The sequence below is a fragment of the Scyliorhinus torazame genome, chromosome 1, assembly GCF_047496885.1.
Source record: "Scyliorhinus torazame isolate Kashiwa2021f chromosome 1, sScyTor2.1, whole genome shotgun sequence".
In the NCBI taxonomy this organism is placed as follows: domain Eukaryota; kingdom Metazoa; phylum Chordata; class Chondrichthyes; order Carcharhiniformes; family Scyliorhinidae; genus Scyliorhinus; species Scyliorhinus torazame.
This window is the reverse complement of record NC_092707.1, coordinates 220,589,363-220,612,281: the sequence shown is the minus strand read 5'-3', so window position 1 is coordinate 220,612,281 and position 22,919 is coordinate 220,589,363. Positions and strand designations below refer to the sequence as shown.

The window sequence follows — 22,919 nt, the reverse complement described above, 5'->3', positions numbered from 1 at the left end:
CCTGGCAAATCTCCACGGATCTACTCCCCCCATCTGGCCCATAAACCCCCTGAGCACCTTGGCCGCAGCCGGCCTCTTTCCGGTCCTGGATCTGGAGCGATCCAGTGCTGGGTCCAACACTGTGTTGAAGTCCCCACCCATTATCAAACTTCCTACCTCCAAGTCCGGAATACGCCCCAACATACGTTTCATGAATCCAGCGTCGTCCCAATTCGAGGCATATACATTTACCAATCCCACCCCCGTCCCCTGCAACCTACCGCTCACATTCACTTATCGGCCTCCATTGTCCACCACTATGATCTTGGCCTCAAACGACACCCGCTTCCCCACCAGTATTGCCACCCCTCTATTCTTTCCGGAATGGAACACCTGTCCTACCCATCTGTCCTACCCATCCCTTTCTTAACCTGACCTGATCTGCTGATCTGCCACCTTCAGATGTGTCTCCTGAAGCATGACCATGTCTGCCTTCAGGCCCTTTAAGTGCGCGAACACTCGGGCCCTCTTAACCAGCCCATTTAGGCCTCTCACATTCCACGTGATCAGCTGGATTGGGGGGGCTCTCTCTTTCTACTCCCGCCGACTAGCCATCTCCTATTTTAGGCCAGTCCCGTGCCCGCGTCTCCCGCACCCTCCAGTCCCCCAGACGGAGAACCCCCGCCCCGACCACCTCTTCCATTTTCAGTTCCCCCTCAGCCATTGCAGCAGCAACCCTATTGTCCCCCCTCTTTCCCCACCCCCCCCCCCCTCCCCGCTAGATCCAAATCTAGCTCTTTTGCTCCCCCCATAATACTTCCGTAAGTCAGCTGACTCCTGCTGCCCCCGGCTTCCCCCGCCTTCCCGTTGACCCCCACCCCCCCGTGTGGAAATCCCTCCTACTTGCGCTCCTCCATCCCCTCCCCTCCCTAGCGCGGGAAAAAGCCCGTGCTTTCCTGAGCCAGCCCCGCCCCCTGTGGCGCAGCTCCTGTTGCGGCCTTATCCCAATTCCCCCATCCCTGAGTCTCACCTCCCTCCAGCACCGACGCCCACATTCCCCATTGTCCCCCTTCAAAAACTCTTCCCCCATCCCCATCCATCGTCCCACCCGTGAAACATTCTTTACCCATATTTACAACCCTGTATACAGTCAACATCACTCCCACTACCACAGCCCCTCAGTTCGAGTCCAATTTTTCCGTTAGGATAAAGGTCCAAGCCTCTTCTGGCGTTTCGAGATAGTGGTGTCGGTCCTGATAAATGACCCACAGTCGCGCTGGCTGCAGCATTCCGAATCTCACCCTTTTTTTATGCAGCACCGCCTTGGCCCGGTTGAAACCAGCTCTCCTCTTTGCCACCTCCGCGCTCCAGTCTTGGGAGACCCGGATCACCGCATTCTCCCACCTACTGCTCCGCTCCTTCTTGGCCCATCTCAGGACACTCTCTGTCCGCGAAACGATGGAACCTCGCCACTATCGCCCTGGCAGCTCGCCAGCCTTGGGTCTCCTCGCCAGGACCCGGTGAGCCCCTTCTAGCTCCAGGGTGCTCGGAGAGGCCTCCGCACCCATCAGCGAATGGAGCACCATGCTCACATACGTCCCAGCATCAGCCCCCTCCACTCCTTCGGGGAGACCCAGAGTCCGGAGATTCTTCCTCCGCGACTTGTTCTCCAGAACTTCGAATCTCTCGGCCCGCCGCTTGTGCAGCGCCTCGTGCGCCTCCATCTTCACCGCCTGGCCCAAGATCTCGTCCTCGTTCTCATTAGTTTTTTCCTTCACCTCTCTGAGCTCTACCGCCTGGGCCTTCTGGGTCGCCTTCAGCCCCTCGATCGCCAACAGCATTGGCGCCAGCACCTCCTTTTTAAGCTCCTCCACGCAGCACCTGAGAAACTCCTGCTGGTCCGGCCCACATGCTGCTCGATCTCCGCCCTCCGCCATCTTGTTTTCTCCCCCTCGTTTCTGCCGCTGCTCCAAAACCTCCTTTTTTTGGCCCTCCACTTCTAGTACCCTCCATACACGACGGAAGGGGGACCTTACTTTACCTTCCCACACAGGATTGATCAAAAAAGTTCCGTTGGGGCTCCTCCGGAGAGCCTAGAAGCCCGTTCTAACGGGAGCTGCCAAAATGTGCGGCTTAGCTCCGCATCGCCGCAACTGCGCCAGCGTCATTACTTATGAGTCATGGAGTCACACAGCACAGAAAAGCCCTTCAGCCCAAAAACAGCCACCTAACTTTTAATCCCATTTTCCATCACCTGGTCCCTAGCCTTGTACGCCTTGGCATCGCAAGTGCACATCTAAATACTTCTTAAACAATATGCGGGTCTCTGCTTCCACCACCCTTTCAGGCTGCAAGTTCCAGACTCCCACGACCCTCTGGGTAAAAATGGTTTTCTTCACATCCTCTTGAAACCTCCTGCCCCTTACCTTAAATCTATGCCCCTGGTCACTAAGGGGAAAGATTTCTTCCTGTCTACTCTATCTCTGACCTTCAAAATTTTATACATCTTAATCATGTCCCCCCTCGGTCTCCTCTGCTCCAAGGAAAACAATCCCAGTCTACCCAATCTTTCTTTTCAACTAAAACTCTCCAGCCCAGGCAACACCCTGGTAAATCTCCTCTGCACCCTTTCCAGTGCTATCACATCCCTCCTATAATGTAGATTCCAGAACTGCACACAATACTCTAGCTGTGGCCTAACCAACGTTTTATACAGTTCATTGGCTAATAAAAGGAAGTATACCATATTCCTTCTTATCCTCTGTATTCACCTGATCTGCTACCTTAAGGGAGTGGTGTACATGCAGATCAAGGTCCCTCTAATCCTTGGTGCTTCCCGAGGTCCTGCCATTTATCATGTATTTGCTTGCCTTGTTTGTCCTGCCCAAGTGCATCATCTCCCACTTATCCAGATTAAATTCCATTTGCCACCGATCAGCACATCTGACCAGTTTGTCTATATCCTCCTGTAATCTAAGGCTATCTTTCTCACTATTTCCAACCCCACCAATTTTTGTATCACCCGCACACCAACACTCAGATCTAAATCATTTATATAAACTACAATCAGCAAGGGCCCAACACTGATCCATGGGGGATCCCACTGGACACAGGCTTCCAGTCAATAAAAAAACCCTCGACCATCACCCTCTGCTTCCTGCCACTCAGCCAATTTTAGATCCAATTTGACAAAATTTCCTTGGATCTCATGGGCTCTTACCTGCTGCTATCAATCTCCCATGTGGGATCTTATCAAAAAGCCTTGCTGAAGTCCAAGTAGACGTCAAATGCATTTCCCTCATCTACACACCTGGTCACCTCTGGGAAAAATTCAATCAAGTTGGTCAGACATGACTTCCCCTTAACAAAACCATGCTGACTGTTCTTGATTAATCATTGTCTCTCCAAATGCAGATTCATTCTGTGTCTCTGAATTGTTTTCAATAGTTCCCCCACCATTGAGGTTAGATTGACTGGCCTGTAGTTTCCTGGTTTATCCCTTCTACTCTTTTTGAATAATGGTACCACATTGGTATCCTCCAGTCCCCGGCACCTCTCCTGTGGCCAGGGAGGAATTGAAAATTATTGCCCCTGCTATTTCCTCCCTTGTCTACTTTTAAGCCTGCCAGACCATTCTGAACCTTCTCTCTGCCTGTTAGTTTCTTTAATTTCATTATAGTCCTTCTCTCTGATTTCTATACACACACTTTCCCTCTCACGAGTGAACACTGACAGAAAGTATTAATTTAGAACCCTACCTACATCCTCTGGCACCACACACAAATTACCGCGGTGGTCCTTAATGGGTCCTACTCTTTCCTTAGTTATCCTTTGACCCTTAATGTACTCGTAAAACAACTTAATATTTTCCTTTATGTTACCTCTCAGAATCATTTCATGTTCCCTTTTTGCTGTCCTAATTTCCTTTTTAAGTTCCTTTCTTGCACATTCTATGCGCCTTTAGGGCTTCTGCTGTTTTGAGCCCTCGATATCTGCCATAAGCCTCCCTTTTACTTTTTATCCAATGCTGTATATCCCTCGATATGCAGGGTTCACCGGATTTGTTGGACCCACCCTTTTTCTTGATTGGAGCATGTTGTCCCTGTACTCTCCATAGAACATAGAACAATACAGCGCAGTACAGGCCCTTCGGCCCACGATGTTGCACCGAAACATCGTTGGATAGGTACATGGATTACGGTAAAATGATATAGTGTAGATTTATTTGTTCTTAAGGGCAGCACGGTAGCATTGTGGATAGCACAATTGCTTCACAGCTCCATGGTCCCAGGTTCGATTCCGGCTTGGGTCATTGTCTGTGCGGAGTCTGCACGTCCTCCCCGTGTCTGCGTGGGTTTCCTCCGGGTGCTCCGGTTTCCTCCCACAGTCCAAAGATGTGCGGGTTAGGTGAATTGGCCAATGATAAATTGCCCTTAATGTCCAAATTGCCCTTGGTGTTGGGTGGAGGTGTTGAGTTTGGGTAGGGTGCTCTTTCCAAGAGCCGGTGCAGACTCAAAGGGCTGAATGGCCTCCTTCTGCACTGTAAATTCAATGATAATCTATGATTAATCTAGGACAAAGGTTCGGCACAACATCGTGGGCCGAAGGGCCTGTTCTGTGCTGTATTTTCTATGTTCTATGAAACAAAAGCCATCTAACCTACACTATGCCATTATCATCCATATGTTTATCCAATAAACTTTTAAATGCCCTCAATGTTGGCGAGTTCACTACTGTAGCAGGTAGGGCATTCCACGGCCTCACTACTCTTTGCGTAAAGAACCTACCTCTGACCTCTGTCCTATATCTATTACCCCTCAGTTTAAAGTTATGTCCCCTCGTGCCAGCCATATCCATCCGCGGGAGAAGGCTCTCACTGTCCACCCTATCCAACCCCCTGATCATTTTGTATGCCTCTATTAAGTCTCCTCTTAACCTTCTTCTCTCCAACGAAAACAACCTCAAGTCCATCAGCCTTTCCTCATAAGATTTTCCCTCCATACCAGGCAACATCCTGGTAAATCTCCTCTGCACCCGCTCCAAAGCCTCCACGTCCTTCCTATAATGCGGTGACCAGAACTGTACGCAATACTCCAAATGCGGCCGTACCAGAGTTCTGTACAGCTGCAACATGACCTCCCGACTCCGGAACTCAATCCCTCTACCAATAAAGGCCAACACTCCATAGGCCTTCTTCACAACCTATCAACCTGGGTGGCAACTTTCAGGGATCTATGTACATGGACACCTAGATCCCTCTGCTCATCCACACTTTCAAGAACTTTACCATTAGCCAAATATTCCGCATTCCTGTTATTCCTTCCAAAGTGAATCACCTCACACTTCTCTACATTAAACTCCATTTGCCACTTCTCAGCCCAGCTCTGCAGCTTATCTATATTATCTATGTTACCATCTTGAATGTATCTCACTGTTCTGGCACAGATTTACCTAAAAGTGTCTGCTTCCAATCAACTTGGGCCAAATCATATCTGGTCTTATTAAAATCGGCCTTTCCCCAGTTTAGAACTTTGATTTCAGGACCATCCTTGTCCTTTTCCACAACAATCTTGAATCTAATACAGTTATGAACGCTGTCTGCCAGATGCTCCCTCACTGATACTTCAACCACTTGCCCAGTTTTGTTACCGAAAATAAAGTCCAGCACCGCTCCCCCTTTAGGATCTTCTACGTACTGATGTATTTTGCGGCGGAGTGGACTGGATATCACGTCTCAGATCCGAGCATTGAATACCGAGCTGGGAAGTTATGCTTAACCTTTTAAAACGTTCTGGTTAAACCCTAAATAGTGTATTGCACCCAGTTCTGGTTACCATACTTTAGGAAAGATGCGAAGGTCATTGAGAGGGTGCAGAAGAGACTTACCTGAATGGTTCCAGGTATTGGTGGGTTTCGTTGCATGGTTAGTTTGGAAGGGATGGTTCTATCTCTAGCTCAGGGAGATTTAAATATTTGAATAGAGGAGAGAAAGATTATGACAGGTTTAGGTAAAATAGACAAAGAAAAACTCTTTCCATTAGTTGAAGGTGCAAGGGTGGCAGGCGACGGCACAGTGAGTTCTCAGACAAAAGGAACAATTTTGACCTATGGCCAATAGTGTAATAAAGGCAAAATTGATCAAATATATGTTATACACCAACCCTGATCTTCATGCCCACAATTGGAAAAACGGCTGATCATGATTTTTACAGCACAGTATTTCATTTTCTTTTACTTTTTTTTTTTGCAGCTGAGAATGTGGCCAAGAAATGGGACATCAATCGGGAAGCACAGGACAAGTTTGCTGTACAGTCCCAGAAAAGAACTGAGATGGCACAGAAAGCAGGATATTTTGAGAAGGAAATTGTCCCTGTATCTGTCCCATCTAGAAAAGGTATTTGTGCGATTCCTCGTGGGAGGTAGTTCGATCATCAACATTGATCTTGGTTAGCTCTGCTTTTTGGGGTGGAGGAACTCCATCAAATAACTCCTGCCGTACTCTTCTGAAAGTGTTGCCTAACATTGGGGTGTTAATACTTGACCCTAAATCTACATTTCCACTCTGAAGAAGTCATATGAACTCAAAACTTTAAATCTATTTCTCCCTCCACAGATGTTGTCAGGCCTTATGGATTTTTCCAGAATGTTCCCTTTTCTTATTTATATACTTTCATTTGTCAGAGTTGACAGCACAGGTCACAGGTCAATTAGTTGTGAAGAGGGCTCCTCAACCAAACCAAATGGTAGGTTGATCTTTCCAAGTGTTCATTTCAATTTGCCCTTCCAGCAACAGCCACTGCATTGCAGTTAGTGGCTGAGCCTTTCCCTCAATTCATGCAAAACCAATTTCATCAAACAGATCAACATGGAGGTGCAGAATGAACCTTGGGTCTTCCTGGTCTGCAACATTTAACAGCAAATTACCCCTGTGGCCACTATGAAAGCCTACAACCACACACAGTCCACAAAGGAAAGGGATGATGCAGATAAAGTCATCCAGGAGGAACACTGAGGTATTGGACAGGATAATCATGAAGAGCGAAGAAGTACTTGAAGGGTTGGAATCCTTGAAAGTTGATAAGTGGCCTGGGCCAGATGGATTGTTTCCGAGGCTGCTGAAGTTGTGCAGGGAGGAGATAGCAGATGCTCTGAGGATGATTTTTCAATCCTCACTAGATGCAGGGGAGGTACCAGAGGACTGGAGAGTTGCAAACATAGTTCCATTGTTTAAAAACAGATCCAAGGAAATCCCAAACAAATCCCAAAACCCCCCTGTTCAAGAAGGGAACAAGGAAAAAGATGGAAAATTATAGGCCAATTAGCCTAACCTCGGTTGTTGGCAAGATTCTAGAATCCATCGTTCAGGATGAGATTTCTAAATTCTTGGAAATGCAGGGTCGGATTAGGACAAGTCAGCATGGATTTAGTAAGGGGAGGTCCTGCCTGACAAACCTGTTGGAGTTCTTTGAAGAAATAACAAATAGGTTAGACCAAGGAGAGCCAATGGATGTTATCTATCCTGACTTCCAAAAGGCCTTTGATAAGGTGCCTCACGGGAGATTGCTGAGTAAAATAAGGGCCCATGGTATTCGAGGCAAGGTACTAACATGGATTGACGATTGGCTGTCAGGCAGAAGGCAGAGAGTTGGGATAAAAGGTTCTTTTTCGAAATGGCAACCGGTGACGAGTGGTGCCCTGCAGGGTTCAGTGTTGGGGCCACAGCTGTTCTCTTTATATATTAACGATCTAGATGACGAGACTGGGGGCATTCTGGCTAAGTTTGCCGATGATACAAAGATAGGTGGAGGGGCAGGTAGTATTGAGGAGGTGGGGAGGCTGCAGAAAGATTTAGACAGTTTAGGAGAGTGGTCCAAGAAATGGCTGATGAAATTCAACGTGGGCAAGTGCGAGGTCTTGCACTTCGGAAAAAAGAACAGAGGTATGGACTATTTTCTAAACGGTGACAAAATTCATAATGCTGAAGTGCAAAGGGACTTGGAAGTCCAAGTCCAGGATTCTCTAAAGGTAAACTTGCAGGTTGAGTCCGTAATTAAGAAAGCAAATGCAACGTTGTCATTTATCTCAATAAAAGCAGGGATGTACTTCTGAAGCTTTATAAAGCATTAGTTAGGCCCCGTTTAGAATACTGTAAGCAATTTTGGGCCCCACACCTCAGGAAGGACATACTGGCACTGGAGCGGGTCCAGCGGAGATTCACACAGATGATCCCAGGAATGGTTCCCATTAGCAGGGGAGACTAGGACCCGGGGGCACAGCCTTAGAATAAAAGGGAGTCACTTTAGAAGAGAGATGAGGAGCAATTTCTTCAGCCAGAGAGTGGTGGGTCTGTGGAATTCATTGCCACAGAGGGCGGTGGAGTCTTTAAGACAGAAGTTGATAAATTTATGGATAGAGAGTTGAAATCAGCCATGATTGAATGGTGGAGTGGACTCGATGGGCCGAATGGCCTTACTTCCGCTCCTATGTCTTATGGTCTTATGACATTAATGCATGCATTACAGAAAAATAAAAAAACTGGAACCGCTAACTATCCTCAATAAACTATCCTTAAACAATCAAAAATAATCTATAACATCATAAACTGAACAAAATAGCAGCACACAAATTTCTCTGGCCTGGCAGTCAGACACAGAGGTTTACATTTCTTTATTTAACAGAATACATAAAGAGAAATGGATGCACTTTAATTCATGTCAAGGGGTTTGGTGAAATCCGAAAATAGGGGCCCTAATCCTGTATACCGGGGTGCGAGAGCGGTAGGCTCTCTTCCGCCATTTCCTGACTCTGAGTGTCTGCACAACACTGCAAAGCCAGTACTAAGAGGGCTTCTACTACACACGATAGTGAGTACCAGGTGATAAACTTATCACACCAGGTAGGGTTATTGTTAGCTGTCGTGGGGCTAACTATCTCAGGGTTCTGTGTATTGCGGGGGTGGGAATCATTCACGGCTTGTGTGGTAGGGGTCAGGGGGGTAGCATCCGTGCGTAACTGAAGGTATCCCGCTAAGATCCAGGTGAACAAGATGGACATAGTCTTCATCTTTCTGTCTTCTTTGTCTTCCACTCGGGTTCCTGAGGTTCCGGAGTTCTGTGAACACAAGCATAATATCTGTTATTATCTTGCTTAAGATCTCGTATGTCTGTCTGTCTGTTTGTCCTTTGTTGCCAATTTCCCTTTATAATTGGTCACCATCTGTGACTCCCTCATTTGTTTTAAACCAAATATTTGGGACAAGACATCCAAGGAAAATACTGACATAGTGCGAGCTGTCTCGCAGCCTGTGCGATCTACCATCCTAGTGTTTGAGGATGTAAATAGCCTACGGAAGCAACCTAAGGGTTGCCAAAACAAAACAAAAAAGAATTTTGAACTGAAAATGCTAAAATGGGGTGCGTATGGTATGAAATGGGTGGCATCCCCGGGTAGGACGGTGATCAATGCCATTTGTGCTCTACCTGAGCGTAGCTGACCAGAGGGGGGTCCTCAGGCAGGGCGGGGACCAGTGCCGTTTCTCCACTGCCTGGGCAACCGACAGAACGGGTAAGAATGTGGTCGTCGTGGGAGTTGCCTTGTTGTCTGCTGACAAACCTGTACCTCTAAACTGGGTTCTGTTGACAAACTAGTTCCTCTGAACTGGTTTCTGTTGACAAACTAGTTCCTCTGAATGGTTGTCTGGGGACAAACTTGTTCCATTAACTGCCAGGGGGTGTTAAAGGAGTGGTGACGTGGGGCCGTGAAAAGGTTTCAAGTTTACAAACAACACTTAGCATTAATACTAACGAACAAACATACAACAAACATGGTGCAGGTTTCATCAGAAAGGACACCGTATCTCTCCATCGGTTCCTTTTTTCCATCACCTGGACTCCTCACTGCTCAATAGCGAACAGGGTCGCAAAGGGATTTGTTTGGTGGGAGTCAGACTCTATGTCATCATCTTCTCCCGACTGCCAAACTCTTGACTGTAGTAATCGTGCTAAAGCTGCTTGGGGCGAATTGGGGTCCATCTCATCATTCCGGATGAGCCTGAAACAATTGTCTCGGTGCCAGAATCGTGTGTCGAGGTTGGAGCTACTAGGTTTCAATCCGTAATCGTCAGGCGGTGGGTCTGGGTCAGGGGCTTTGATATATGTAATCTCGAAGGGGTCAGTGGAATCATGCTCGGATTCGCTGGGAGTGGGGCCTGGTACAGGGGGATGATCGTAACGTGGTGTGCTGTGGCTATCGTCATCGTGATCGCTATCACTGTCGCTGCTGGTTGAAGGAAGGGACAGGCAGAGCCGTGTCTCAGGGGTGGAGTTGAAGTCGTGTCTGAGGGCGGGCTGGACTGGGTGGGGGAGGGTAGGAAAACGTCATCTGTGGGCGGGGCGTGCTCGTCTGCTGCTGTGAGCAGGATGTGGTGTGTGTGGCTATTCTGCGAGCCATAAGCCTTGAGCTGGTTTATATGAAACCACGCAGACTTACCATTGGGATATGTAATCTTGTATGCTGAGGGGCTGACTTTGTCCGAAATGGAGTACGGTCCGGAAAATTTAGGGGAAAGGAACTGGGGTTGTATAGGGAAAGCAACACTTGCTGCCCTACTGCAAACTCAGTGGCGTGTACTGTTTTGTCGAAACAAGCCTTGCTCTGTTTCTTCCTGGTTCCAAGTCTCTCAGCTGCTGCAAGTTGGGCTGCCTTTAGAACATACATAGAACATAGAACATACAGTGCAGAAGGAGGCCATTCGGCCCATCGAGTCTGCACCGACCCACTTAAGCCCTCACTTCCACCCTATCCCCGTAACCCAATAACCCCTCCTAACCTTTTTGGCCACTAAGGGCAATTTATCATGGCCAATCTACCTAACCTGCACGTCTTTGGACTGTGGGAGGAAACCGGAGCACCCGGAGGAAACCCACGCAGACACGGGAAGGACGTGCAGACTCCGCACAGACAGTGTTCTCTATCAATTGTTGTACCGCATTTTCATGCGTGAGGGCTGTGAATGCGGGGCTGGCCAAATCCAGTCCGAATAAATACTCTGTCCTTTCATGGGGTGTCCGGTCATGAGGGTGTGGGGGGTGTATCCTGTGGACGTGGATACCGTGTTCCTTATAAACATTAAAGCAAATGGGAGAACTGAATCCCAGGTGCTGTTATTCTGCTGTACCATTTTCCTGAGGGTGGCTTTTAATGTCCTATTCATCCTTTCTACAATACCACTTGACTGGGGGTGGTGTGCTATGTGAAACTTTTGTCGAATGCCAAAAATCGTGAAGACGTTTTTCATTACACGTCCTGTGAAATGGGAGCCTTGATCGGATTCTATACTGTGGGGGTGTCCCCATCTTGTAAAGATGTGCTGTGTTAGTATTTTAGCTGTTGTCTTGGCCATTTTAGTTCTCGATGGAAATGCTTCCACCCATTTTTTTGAAGGTGTCGATGACCACCAACACATACTTAAAACCATTTCTGCAAGGGGGGTAGGGGTCCTATATAATCTATCTGGAGATTTGTCCAGGGTCCATTAACGGGGCAGGTATGACTAAGTTGAGCCTTTTTCGCATATCTGTCCGGATTGTTCTGGGCACAGATCAAGCAATTCTCAATGTAGTGCGTAACATTGGCTTTTAAATCAGGCCACCAACAAAGCGGTCTGAGGTGGGCTAGGGTGGGTTCAATACCTTGGTGTCCATGATTGTCATGGAACTGACAAATGATCTGGTTCCCGTCCTGGCTGGGAACTATATAAATGCCATCCTTTAAAATCACACCGTCATGTGTGGTTATTGCATTCTTGTATTTATCATATGGGGCTGGGAAGGTACCTTTTAAAACTTCCCTGAGTTTCTTGTCCTCTTTCTGTGCCTTCGCTAGATCCTGAATATTGGTCTGTGAGACCTGAACTGCGTGTATTGGGGTGCTTTCGGGGAGGTTCCAAAAATAACCATGCCTGGAGCCTGCCTTCGCTAGGGCGTCTGCTTTAACGTTACATGGGGGGGAAGAACGGTGATGACTGCGAACCTTAATTATTCCATATTTTCTATCCTTCGCTGTCTCTAAGATATGATTGAGTAATGGGGCTGAGGGTAGGGGTTTACCATCCTCGGAAACAAATCGTCCCGTTTCCCACAGGGGTATGAATTCTGTCAAACTATTACAGACATACAAGCTGTCCGAATAGATGTCTGCTGGGGTCGGGAATGAGTCGGGGTGGTCTACAATATAAGCGATTGCTGCCTGCGAGCCTAAGTGTCCTGGCAACTTTAGTGAAATCTCATCTCCCTACGTGTCCTCTACATAAATATCTCAACCGGTAATTCTCTTTCCATTTAACACTGTGGAGGAGCCATCCACATAAATCTTCAGGGGTGCGCACGTGTCTGTGGGCTGGGGTCTCAGGGGTGTATTACCTGCTTTCCTGGGGGGTGTTTTAGGAATAAATGGGCCTGTGTTCTGCTTTATGGTTATGATCTCACACTCAAGGGCTGCCTGCATACTGCAAATTATCAGCTAGGAAGGTGTGGGTCTTGGTTCTTTTTACTGTGATGTCCCGTCCCTGTAAAAGAAGGGTCCAACGGGCTGCGCGGATTTGGCTGACTGTGCCATCCTTAAGTCGGTCGTCTTAACAATAGCTGTGTCGGTGTGTGTTCTGGGAGGATGGTGATGGGGTTGATGTAGTGTAATGTAGGCCAAGTATTGGACTGCCCAAAAAACTGCGAGCAGGTGCCTTTCACAGGCAGAAAATCCTTGCTCTACAGCGTCTAACACGCGTGAGGCATATGCCACGGGGCGTAATTGGTCATGGCGTTCCTCGAGGAGCACGGCCGAGCACGGCCGAAAGGGTTCGGGCAGTGCTTGCTACTTCGGTAGCGTACGGGGAAAGTGGATCTGGGACCTGTAGTGCTGAGTGCTCTTTTTAAAGCATCCACGGCATCTGTATGCTGTGGAAGCCATTCCCAAGGTGCCTGCTTCTTGAGAAGTTCGGAAAGGGGCTTTAGTGGCGAAACCGTCAATATGGTTTCGGCAGTAGCCAACCAGTCCTAAAAATGACCGGAGGGCTGAGACATTGTGGGGAAGGGGCAATTTGACGATCGAGTCAATTCTCTTTTGCTCGATCTCGCGTTTAGCATGTGTGATCACTGTTCCTAAGTAAATCACTTTCTCTTTAAAAATCTGGGTCTTCTTGTGGTTGACTTTACAACCAATTTCTAGTCCTAGGAGTTCGACGAGAAGCGAAATGTGCTTTTGTCTGTCTGTCGTAACAAGTCGTCTACAATTGGGGCGGGAAAGTTTTGCTAATCCATTTGCCAGCTGCCGGTGGAAAATGGAGGGGGAGTTGTGGAAGCCTTGTGGAAGGCACGTCCACGTGTACTGTTGCCCTTGGAATGTAAAGGCGAATTTGTACTGGCACGCTTTAGCCAATGGAATGGACTAAAAGCCGTTGCTAATGTCCAAACCCGAAAATTTTTTTGACTGGAGTCCCTGTTTGAGCATGGTCTCGGGACCCGTGGCTATGGTGGGGGCTGCCACTGGGGTTACTTTGTTCAGTTCCGGTAATCAATGATCAGTCGCCATAATCCATCCGGTTTCCTGACGGGCCAAATTGGTGTGTTGTTTGAGGAGGCTACTGATCAGAGTACGCCTTGATCCAACAAACTCTCTATTACTTTGGATATTTCTCCCTCTGCTTCCTGGGGAAATCCGTACTGCTTCTGGGGTCTAGGGTCGGGACCTGTAATGTTCACAAAGGCAGCCAATTTGCCACAGTCGTGCTTGTGCTGTGCAAATGCCGCTTTGTGTTCCTGCAGGACTGCCCTAACCTGTTTGTCTGCACTAATGGCTCGAGGGTCGAGCCAGAAGTCTCCTACTGAGCTAATCCTGTTTACATACTCTCCTATTGTAAGCGTGGCGGGGGCTTGTGCTGCCTTTGCCATTTTCCAAACACACTTGTTAACTGGGTCAAAAGAAAGATTGCGGGAGCTCATAAAATCGATCCCTAGGATATGTTCTGCTGTCTGGGGCAGATCAACCAAAACTACGGGGTGCTTAGTTGTAATGTTACCTATTTGTTTCGCTACAGGGGCTGTGATGTGTCCCTGTTGTAAATGACCTGTAAAACCGCTGAGTGTGATGGTGTCTGTTGTGGGCCACGTGTCTCGCTGAAACATCGTGGAAGAATTGAGTATGGTGCGGGACCTTTCTGTGTCCCAAATTCTACGGGGTGTCCCCGAACTTTGCTTGCCACTACCTGTCTACCGGGCTTGTCCCAAAGGGTGTCGCAGACCCAAGTTGGGGAGCCCGAACACCGTCAGTCGGTGCCGTTCATGTCTGCATTCTCTGAACGGGCGCTATGGATCGGCTTTCCCCTATTCTTGTTTAGGGTGCCTGTCTGTTGATTTCTCTGCTGCTTTTGTGGCGCGTTGCACTCTCGTGCAGAGTGTCCTAACTGTCCACAATTGTAACACTCTTGAGCTTTGGGCTGGGGTGGGCTGATCCTGCCCTCGTTTACCCATGCGGGCTTCTGGTGTGCTTTAACTGGATTCCTATCTGCCTGCTCTTCATTGGGCTTTATAAATGCGGTTTTGCTTTGGACTGATTGCTCCCAAGTGCGGGACAATCTCTTCAAAACCCATTTCTCATTGTGGGCGTCGTCTGAGGGGTCATAATTTACGTAAGCTTTCTGTCCTGCGTCTGTCGTGTGAGAGACTAGGATGCAAGTCCATTTGGCCATATTATCTGGGGACAAATGGGCACGGGCTAACTCTCCGAAAACTGCTGTGAAGTGTATCCACAATCGTCCAGCAAACACTGTGGGTGCTCTGTCTTCTTTTGCCTACACTTCTTTAGGCCTTCTACGTGGTCTCCTGTTATAGCTGATCGCTTCAAGGATCGCTGTGTGCATCTCTTGGAGTGTGCCTCCTCCTACATTCTGTGGGTCGGGAAGGGCTGCCACGACTAAAGGGTCGAGGCTTAAAACCGTGAGCTTCACTTGTTCCTCCTCGTCCAGGCCGGACATGGTTGCATGCTGTTTGACTTTCGCGAGAAATTGGTGGGGGTCTGATCTGTGAAGGAACGGTGTAATTTTTCCACACGCGTCCCGTAATTGGGTCAAGGTTAACGGGGTTAGACCATAAGACCATAAGACATAGGAGCAGAAGTAAGGCCATTCGGCCCATCGAGTCCACTCCACCATTCAATCATGGCTGATTTCAACTCCATTTACTCGCTCTCTCTCCATAGCCCTTAATTCCTCGAGAAATCAAGAATTTATCAACTTCTGTCTTAAAGACACTCAACGTCCTGGCCTCCACCACCCTCTGTGGCAATGAATTCCACAGACCCACCACTCTGGCTGAAGAAATTTCTCCTCATCTCTGTTCTAAAGTGACTCCCTTTTATTCTAAGGCTGTGCCCCCGGGTCCTAGTCTCCCCTGCTAATGGAAACAACTTCCCTACATCCACCCTATCTAAGCCATTCATTATCTTGTAAGTTTCTATTAGATCTCCCCTCAACCTCCTAAACTCCAATGAATATAATCCCAGGATCCTCAGACGTTCATCGTATGTTAGGCCTACCATTCCTGGGATCATCCGTGTGAATCTCCGCTGGACCCGCTCCAGTGCCAGTATGTCCTTCCTGAGGTGTGGGGCCCAAAATTGCTCACAGTATTCTAAATGGGGCCTAACTAATGCTTTATAAAGCTTCAGAAGTACATCCCTGCTTTTATATTCCAAGCCTCTTGAGATGAATGACAACATTGCATTTGCTTTCTTAATTACGGACTCAACCTGCAAGTTTACCTTTAGAGAATCCTGGACTAGGACTCCCAAGTCCCTTTGCACTTCAGCATTATGAATTTTGTCACCGTTTAGAAAATAGTCCACGCCTCTATTCTTTTTTCCAAAGTGCAAGACCTCGCACTTGCCCACGTTGAATTTCATCAGCCATTTCTTGGACCACTCTCCTAAACTGTCTAAATCTTTCTGCAGCCTCCCCACCTCCTCCATACTACCTGCCCCACCACCTATCTTTGTATCATCGGCAAACGTAGCCAGAATGCCCCCAGTCCCGTCATCTAGATCGTTAATATATAAAGAGAACAGCTGTGGCCCCAACACTGAACTCTGCGGGACACCACTCGTCACCGGTTGCCATTCCGAAAAAGAACCTTTTATCCCAACTCTCTGCCTTCTGCCTGACAGCCAATCGTCAATCCATGTTAGTACCTTGCCTCGAATACCATGGGCCCTTATTTTACTCAGCAGTCTCCTGTGAGGCACCTTATCAAAGGCCTTTTGGAAGTCAAGATAGATAACATCCATTGGCTCTCCTTGGTCTAACCTATTTGTTATCTCTTCAAAGAACTCTAACAGGTTTGTCAGGCACGACCTCCCCTTACTAAATCCATGCTGACTTGTCCTAATCTGACCCTGCACTTCCAAGAATTTAGAAATCTCATCCTTAACGATGGATTCTAGAATCTTGCCAACAACCGAGGTTAGGCTAATTGGCCTATAATTTTCCATCTTTTTCCTTGTTCCCTTCTTGAACAGGGGAGTTACAACAGCGATTTTCCAATCCTCTGGGACTTTCCCTGACTCCAGTGACTTTTGAAAGATCATAACTAACGCCTCCACTATTTCTTCAGCTATCTCCTTTAGAACTCTAGGATGTAGTCCATCTGGGCCCGGAGATTTATCAATTTTTAGACCTCTTAGCTTCTCTAGCACTTTCTCCTTTGTGATGGATACCATATTCAACTCTGCCCCCTGACTCTCCGGAATTGTTGGGATATTACTCATGTCTTCTACTGTGAAGACTGACGCAAAGTACTTATTTAGTTCCTCAGCTATTTCCTTGTCTCCCATCACAAAATTACCAGCGTCATTTTGGAGCGGCCCAATGTCACCTTTTGCCTCCCGTTTGTTTTTAATGTATTTAAAGAAACTTTTACCATCATTCCTAATGTTACTGGCTAGCCTACCTTCATAATTGATCCTCTCTTTCCTTATTTCTCTCTTTGTTATCCTCTGTTTGTTTTTGTAGCCTTCCCAATCTTCTGACTTCCCACTACTCTTTGCCACATTATAGGCTTTCTCTTTTGCTTTGATGCATTCCCTAACTTCCTTTGTCAGCCATGGCTGCCTAATCCCCCCTCTGATAACCTTTCTTTTCTTTGGGATGAACCTCTGTACTGTGTCCTCAATTACTCCCAGAAACTCCTGCCATTGCTGTTCTACTGTCTTTCCCGCTAGGCTCTGCTCCCAGTCGATTTTCGTCAGTTCCTCCCTCATGCCCCTGTAGTTACCTTTATTTAACTGTAACACCTTTACATCTGATTCTACCTTCTTTCTTTCAAATTGGAGATTGAATTCTACCATATTATGATCACTGCCTCCTAAGTGCTCCCTTACTTTAAGATCTTTGATCAAGTCTGGCTCATTACATAACAAAAAAAAAATAAAAAAATAAATTGAGTATTTGGTAACTAATTAAACATAATAACTTAATTATAATCTAGAGGGATATCTAAGCCAGAGATCGGAGAGTACTATAGTTAGCTATCGCATTTCTATTAGAAATCTAGTGCTAGGAAACAGATAGTTGACAGTAACTTTGACATTTTTTAAAAAATATTTATTTTAAAAACAAAAGACATTTTAATTTTAATTAATTGACGCGATGTCAGTTAGAGGGGTGCTGTGCTCTGACTGTGAGATGTGGCAGGTCCGGGAGGCTTCCAGCGTCTCGGATGGCTTCATCTGCAGAAAGTGCACCCAACTGGAGCTCCTCACAGACCGCATGGTTCGGTTGGAGCAGCAATTGGATGCACTTAGGAGCATGCAGGTGGCGGAAAGCATCATAGATCGCAGTTATGTAAATGTGGTCACACCCAAGGTGCAAGCAGAGAAATGGGTGACCACCATAAAAGGCAGGCAGTCTGTGCAGGAATCCCCTGTGGTTGTCCCCCTCTCGAACAGATATACCCCTTTGGATACTGTCGGGGGGGATAGCCTATCAGGGGAAAACAGCAGCAGCCAGAGCAGTGGCACCACGGCTGGCTCTGATGTTCAGAAGGGAGGGTCAAAGCGCAGAAGAGTAATAGTAATCGGGGACTCTATAGTCAGGGGCACAGATAGGCGCTTCTGTGGACGTGAAAGAGACTCCAGGATGGTATGTTGCCTCCCTGGTGCCAGGGTCCAGGATGTCTCTGAACGGGTAGAGGGCATCCTGAAGGGGGAGGGCAAACAGGCAGAGGTCGTTGTACATATTGGTACTAACGACATAGGCAGGAAGGGGCATGCGGTCCTGCAGCAGGAGTTCAGGGAGCTAGGCAGAAAGTTAAAAGACAGGACCTCGAGCGTTGTAATCTCGGGATTACTCCCTGTGCCACGTGCCAGTGAGGCTAGAAATAGGAAGATAGAGCAGCTAAACACGTGGCTAAACAGCTGGTGTAGGAGGGAGGGTTTCCATTATCTGGACCACTGGGAGCTCTTCCGGGGCAGGTGTGACCTGTATAAGAAGGACGGGTTGCATCTACACCGGAGAGGCATAAATATCCTGGCCGCGAGGTTTGCTAGTGTCACACGGGAGGGTTTAAACTAGTATGGCAGGGGGGTGGGCACGGGAGCAATAGGTCAGAAGGTGAGAGCATTGAGGGAGAACTAGGGAAAAGGGACAGTGTGGCTCTGAGGCAGAGCAGACAGGGAGAAGTTGCTGAACACAGCGGGTCTGGTGGCCTGAAGTGCATATGTTTTAATGCAAGGAGCATTACGGGTAAGGCAGATGAACTTCGAGCTTGGATTAGTACTTGGAACTATGATGTTGTTGCCATTACAGAGACCTGGTTGAGGGAAGGGCAGGATTGGCAGCTAAACGTTCCAGGATTTAGATGTTTCAGGCGGGATAGAGGGGGATGTAAAAGGGGAGGCGGAGTCGCGCTACTTGTTCGGGAGAATATCACTGCTGTACTGCGAGAGGACACCTCAGAGGGCAGTGAGGCTATATGGGTAGAGATCAGGAATAAGAAGGGTGCAGTCACATTGTTGGGGGTATACTACAGGCCTCCCAACAGCCAGCGGGAGATAGAGGAGCAGATAGGTAGACAGATTTTGGAAAAGAGTAAAAACAACAGGGTTGTGGTGATGGGAGACTTCAACTTCCCCAATATTGACTGGCACTCACTTAGTGCCAGGGGCTTAGACGGGACGGAGTTTGTAAGGAGCATCCAGGAGGGCTTCTTAAAAGAATATGTAGACAGTCCAACTAGGGAAGGGGCGGTACTGGACCTGGTATTGGGGAATGAGCCCGGCCAGGTGGTAGATGTTTCAGTAGGGGAGCATTTCGGGAACAGTGACCACAATTCAGTAAGTTTTAAAGTACTGGTGGACAAGGATAAGAGTGGTCCGAGGATGAATGTGCTAAATTGGGGGAAGGCTAATTATAACAATATTAGGCGGGAACTGAAGAACATAGATTGAGGGCGGATGTTTGAGGGCAAATCAACATCTGACATGTGGGAGGCTTTCAAGTGGCAGTTGAAAGGAATACAGGACCGGCATGTTCCTGTGAGGAAGAAAGATAAATACGGCAATTTTCGGGAACCTTGGATGACGAGTGATATTGTAGGCCTCGTCAAAAAGAAAAAGGAGGCATTTGTCAGGGCTAAAAGGCTGGGAACAGACAAAATCTGCGTGGAATATAAGGAAAGTAGGAAGGAACTTAAGCAAGGAGTCAGGAGGGCTAGAAGGGGTCACGAAAAGTCATTGGCAAATAGGGTTAAGGAAAATCCCAAGGCGTTTTACACGTACATAAAAAGCAAGAGGGTAGCCAGGGAAAGGGTTGGCCCACTGAAGGATAGGCAAGGGAATCTATGTGTGGAGCCAGAGGAAATGGGCGAGGTACTAAATGAATACTTTGCATCAGTATTCACCAAAGAGAAGGAATTGGTAGATGTTGAGTCTGGAGAAGGGGATGTAGATAGCCTGGGTCACATTGTGATCCAAAAAGACGAGGTGTTGGGTGTCTTCAAAAATATTAAGGTAGATAAGTCCCCAGGGCCTGATGGGATCTACCCCAGAATACTGAAGGAGGCTGGAGAGGAAATTGCTGAGGCCTTGACAGAAATCTTTGGATCCTCGCTGTCTTCAGGGGATGTCCCGGAGGACTGGAGAATAGCCAATGTTGTTCCTCTGTTTAAGAAGGGTAGCAAGGGTAATCCCGGGAACTACAGGCTGGTGAGCCTTACTTCAGTGGTAGGGAAATTACTGGAGAGAATTCTTCGAGACAGGATCTACTCCCATTTGGAAGCAAATGGACGTATTAGTGAGAGGCAGCACGGTTTTGTGAAGGGGAGGTCGTGTCTCACTAACTTAATAGTTTTTCGAGGAGGTCACTAAGATGATTGATGCAGGTAGGGCAGTAGATGTTGTCTATATGGACTTCAGTAAGGCCTTTGACAAGGTCCCTCATGGTAGACTAGTACAAAAGGTGAAGTCACACGGGATCAGGGGTGAGCTGGCAAGGTAGATACAGAACTGGCTAGGCCATAGAAGGCAGAGAGTAGCAATGGAGGGATGCTTTTCTAATTGGAGGGCTGTGACCAGTGGTGTTCCACAGGGATCAGTGCTGGGACCTTTGCTCTTTGTAGTATATATAAATGATTTGGAGGAAAATGTAACTGGTCTGATTAGTAAGTTTGCAGGCGACACAAAGGTTGGTGGAATTGCGGATAGCGATGAGGACTGTCGGAGGATACAGCAGGATTTAGATTGTTTGGAGACTTGGGCGTAGAGATGGCAGATGGAGTTTAATCCGGACAAATGTGAGGTAATGCATTTTGGAAGGTCTAATGCAGGTAGGGAATATACAGTGAATGGTAGAACCCTCAAGAGTATTGAAAGTCAAAGAGATCTAGGAGTACAGGTCCACAGGTCATTGAAAGGGGCAACACAGGTGGAGAAGGTAGTCAAGAAGGCATACGGCATGCTTGCCTTCATTGGCCGGGGCATTGAGTATAAGAATTGGCAAGTCATGTTGCAGCTGTATAGAACCTTAGTTAGGCCACACTTGGAGTATAGTGTTAAATTCTGGTCGCCACACTACCAGAAGGATGTGGAGGCTTTAGAGAGGGTGCAGAAGAGATTTACCAGAATGTTGCCTGGTATGGAGGGCATTAGCTATGAGGAGCGGTTGAATAAACTCGGTTTGTTCTCACTGGAACGAAGGAGGTTGAGGGGAGACCTGATAGAGGTATACAAAATCATGAGGGGCATAGACAGAGTGGATAGTCAGAGGCTTTTCCCCAGGGTAGAGGGGTCAATTACTAGGGGGCATAGGTTTAAGGTGAGAGTGGCAAGGTTTCGAGTAGATGTACGAGGCAAGTTTTTTACGCAGAGGGTAGTGGGTGCCTGGAACTCTCTACCGGAGGAGATAGTGGAAGCAGGGACGATAGGGACATTTAAGGGGCATCTTGACAAATATATGAATAGGATGGGAATAGAAGGATACGGACCCAGGAAGTGTAGAAGATTGTAGTTTAGTCGGGCAGCATGGTCGGCACGGGCTTGGAGGGCCGAAGGGCCTGTTCCTGTGCTGTACATTTCTTTGTTAACACTAAGTCCAGAATGGCCTGTTCCCTCGTGGGCTCCATCACAAGCTGTTGCAAAAAGCCCTCCTGTAAAGATTCAATGAATTCCCTTTCCTTGGGTCCACTGGCAGCATTATTTACCCAATCCACCTGCATATTGAAGTCCCCCATGATCACTGTGACCTTGCCTTTCTGACATGCACTTTCTATTTCGTGGTGCATTTTGTGCCCCCGGTCCTGGCCACTGTTAGGAGGCCTGTACATAACTCCCATTATGGTTTTTTTGCCTTTGTGGTTCCTCAACTCTGCCCATACAGACTCCACATCATCTGACCCTATGTCATTTAGTGCTATTGATTTAATTTCATTCCTAATTAACAAGGCAACCCCGCTCCCTCTGCCCACCTCCCTGTTTTTTCGATAGGTTGTGAATCCCTGGATGTTTAAATGCCAGTCCTGAACCCCCTGCAACCATGTCTCTGTGATGCCTACCACATCATACCTGTCAGTCACAATCTGGGCCACAAGCTCATCTACCTTGTTCCGTACACTGCGCGCATTTAAATATAGCACCTTTAATTCTCTATTGACCGTCCCTTTTTGTTTTCTTAGTGTGGTGGACCTTGGTTTACTGAGCCTTTCCATGCACTGTGTCATATTTTGTGGGATGGGGACTATCATAACCTCTCCTGAGTTTTGTCTTTTCGTGCTTTTTTGTATTCCTAAGCAGCTATGCTTCCCACTGATTACTTCACCTCTGGTTCCCTGACTTTCCCTTCCCCCCCAATCTTTAGTTTAAAGTCCTATTGACCATCCTATTTATTCTTTTCGCCAGAACACTGGTCCCAGCTCGGTTCAGGTGGAGACCATCCCAACGGTATAGGTCCCCCCTGTCCCAAAACTGATGCCAGTGTCCCATGAAAAGGAACCCCTCTTTCCCATTGTTGTATAAAGGTAATCTGCATCTCCTGCTGTGGCCCTGCGGTGTGTGGTTACAGGGTTCATGGGGGTGTGTTCTGCCTGTTCAGTTGGGGGTTGGGGCGCTTTCCTTTTCTGGGGGTTTTCCTGCGTACATGTCCCATGTAGCTATCTATGGGCAGTCTCATTCAATTCCTGCCAATCGGGGCCGTTTTCCTGATCTAACTGGGGTCCGAATGTGCTTTGAAACCCATTTTGAACGGAAAGCAGAGATTGCAATTCTGCAATTTGCTTCCGGCACTTTGTGTGGTCTACATTCATATTGTCATTACTGTTTTACAATAGAGTGGATAAGCATTGCATTACAAGCATTTCAGCAATAATTATTATAATTCTTAAAAGAATAACAATTAATAAATTAAT

The 22,919-nt window shown here is 47.5% G+C and overlaps 1 protein-coding gene across 4 annotated transcripts in view; it reads left to right on the top strand.

The window, feature by feature from the left end:
- acat2 (acetyl-CoA acetyltransferase 2) overlaps positions 1-22,919 on the top strand; it is a 224,354-nt gene that overhangs the window by 134,386 nt on the left and 67,049 nt on the right. For 3 of the 4 annotated variants that reach the window (XM_072502524.1, XM_072502515.1, XM_072502532.1), the window contains one exon: positions 6,230-6,373. The exons of the other annotated variant lie outside the window; for it this stretch is intronic. In XM_072502524.1, the coding sequence (XP_072358625.1) occupies positions 6,230-6,373 (144 nt within the window). The remainder of the gene's footprint in view (positions 1-6,229; positions 6,374-22,919) is intronic. 4 annotated transcript variants of the gene reach the window in all.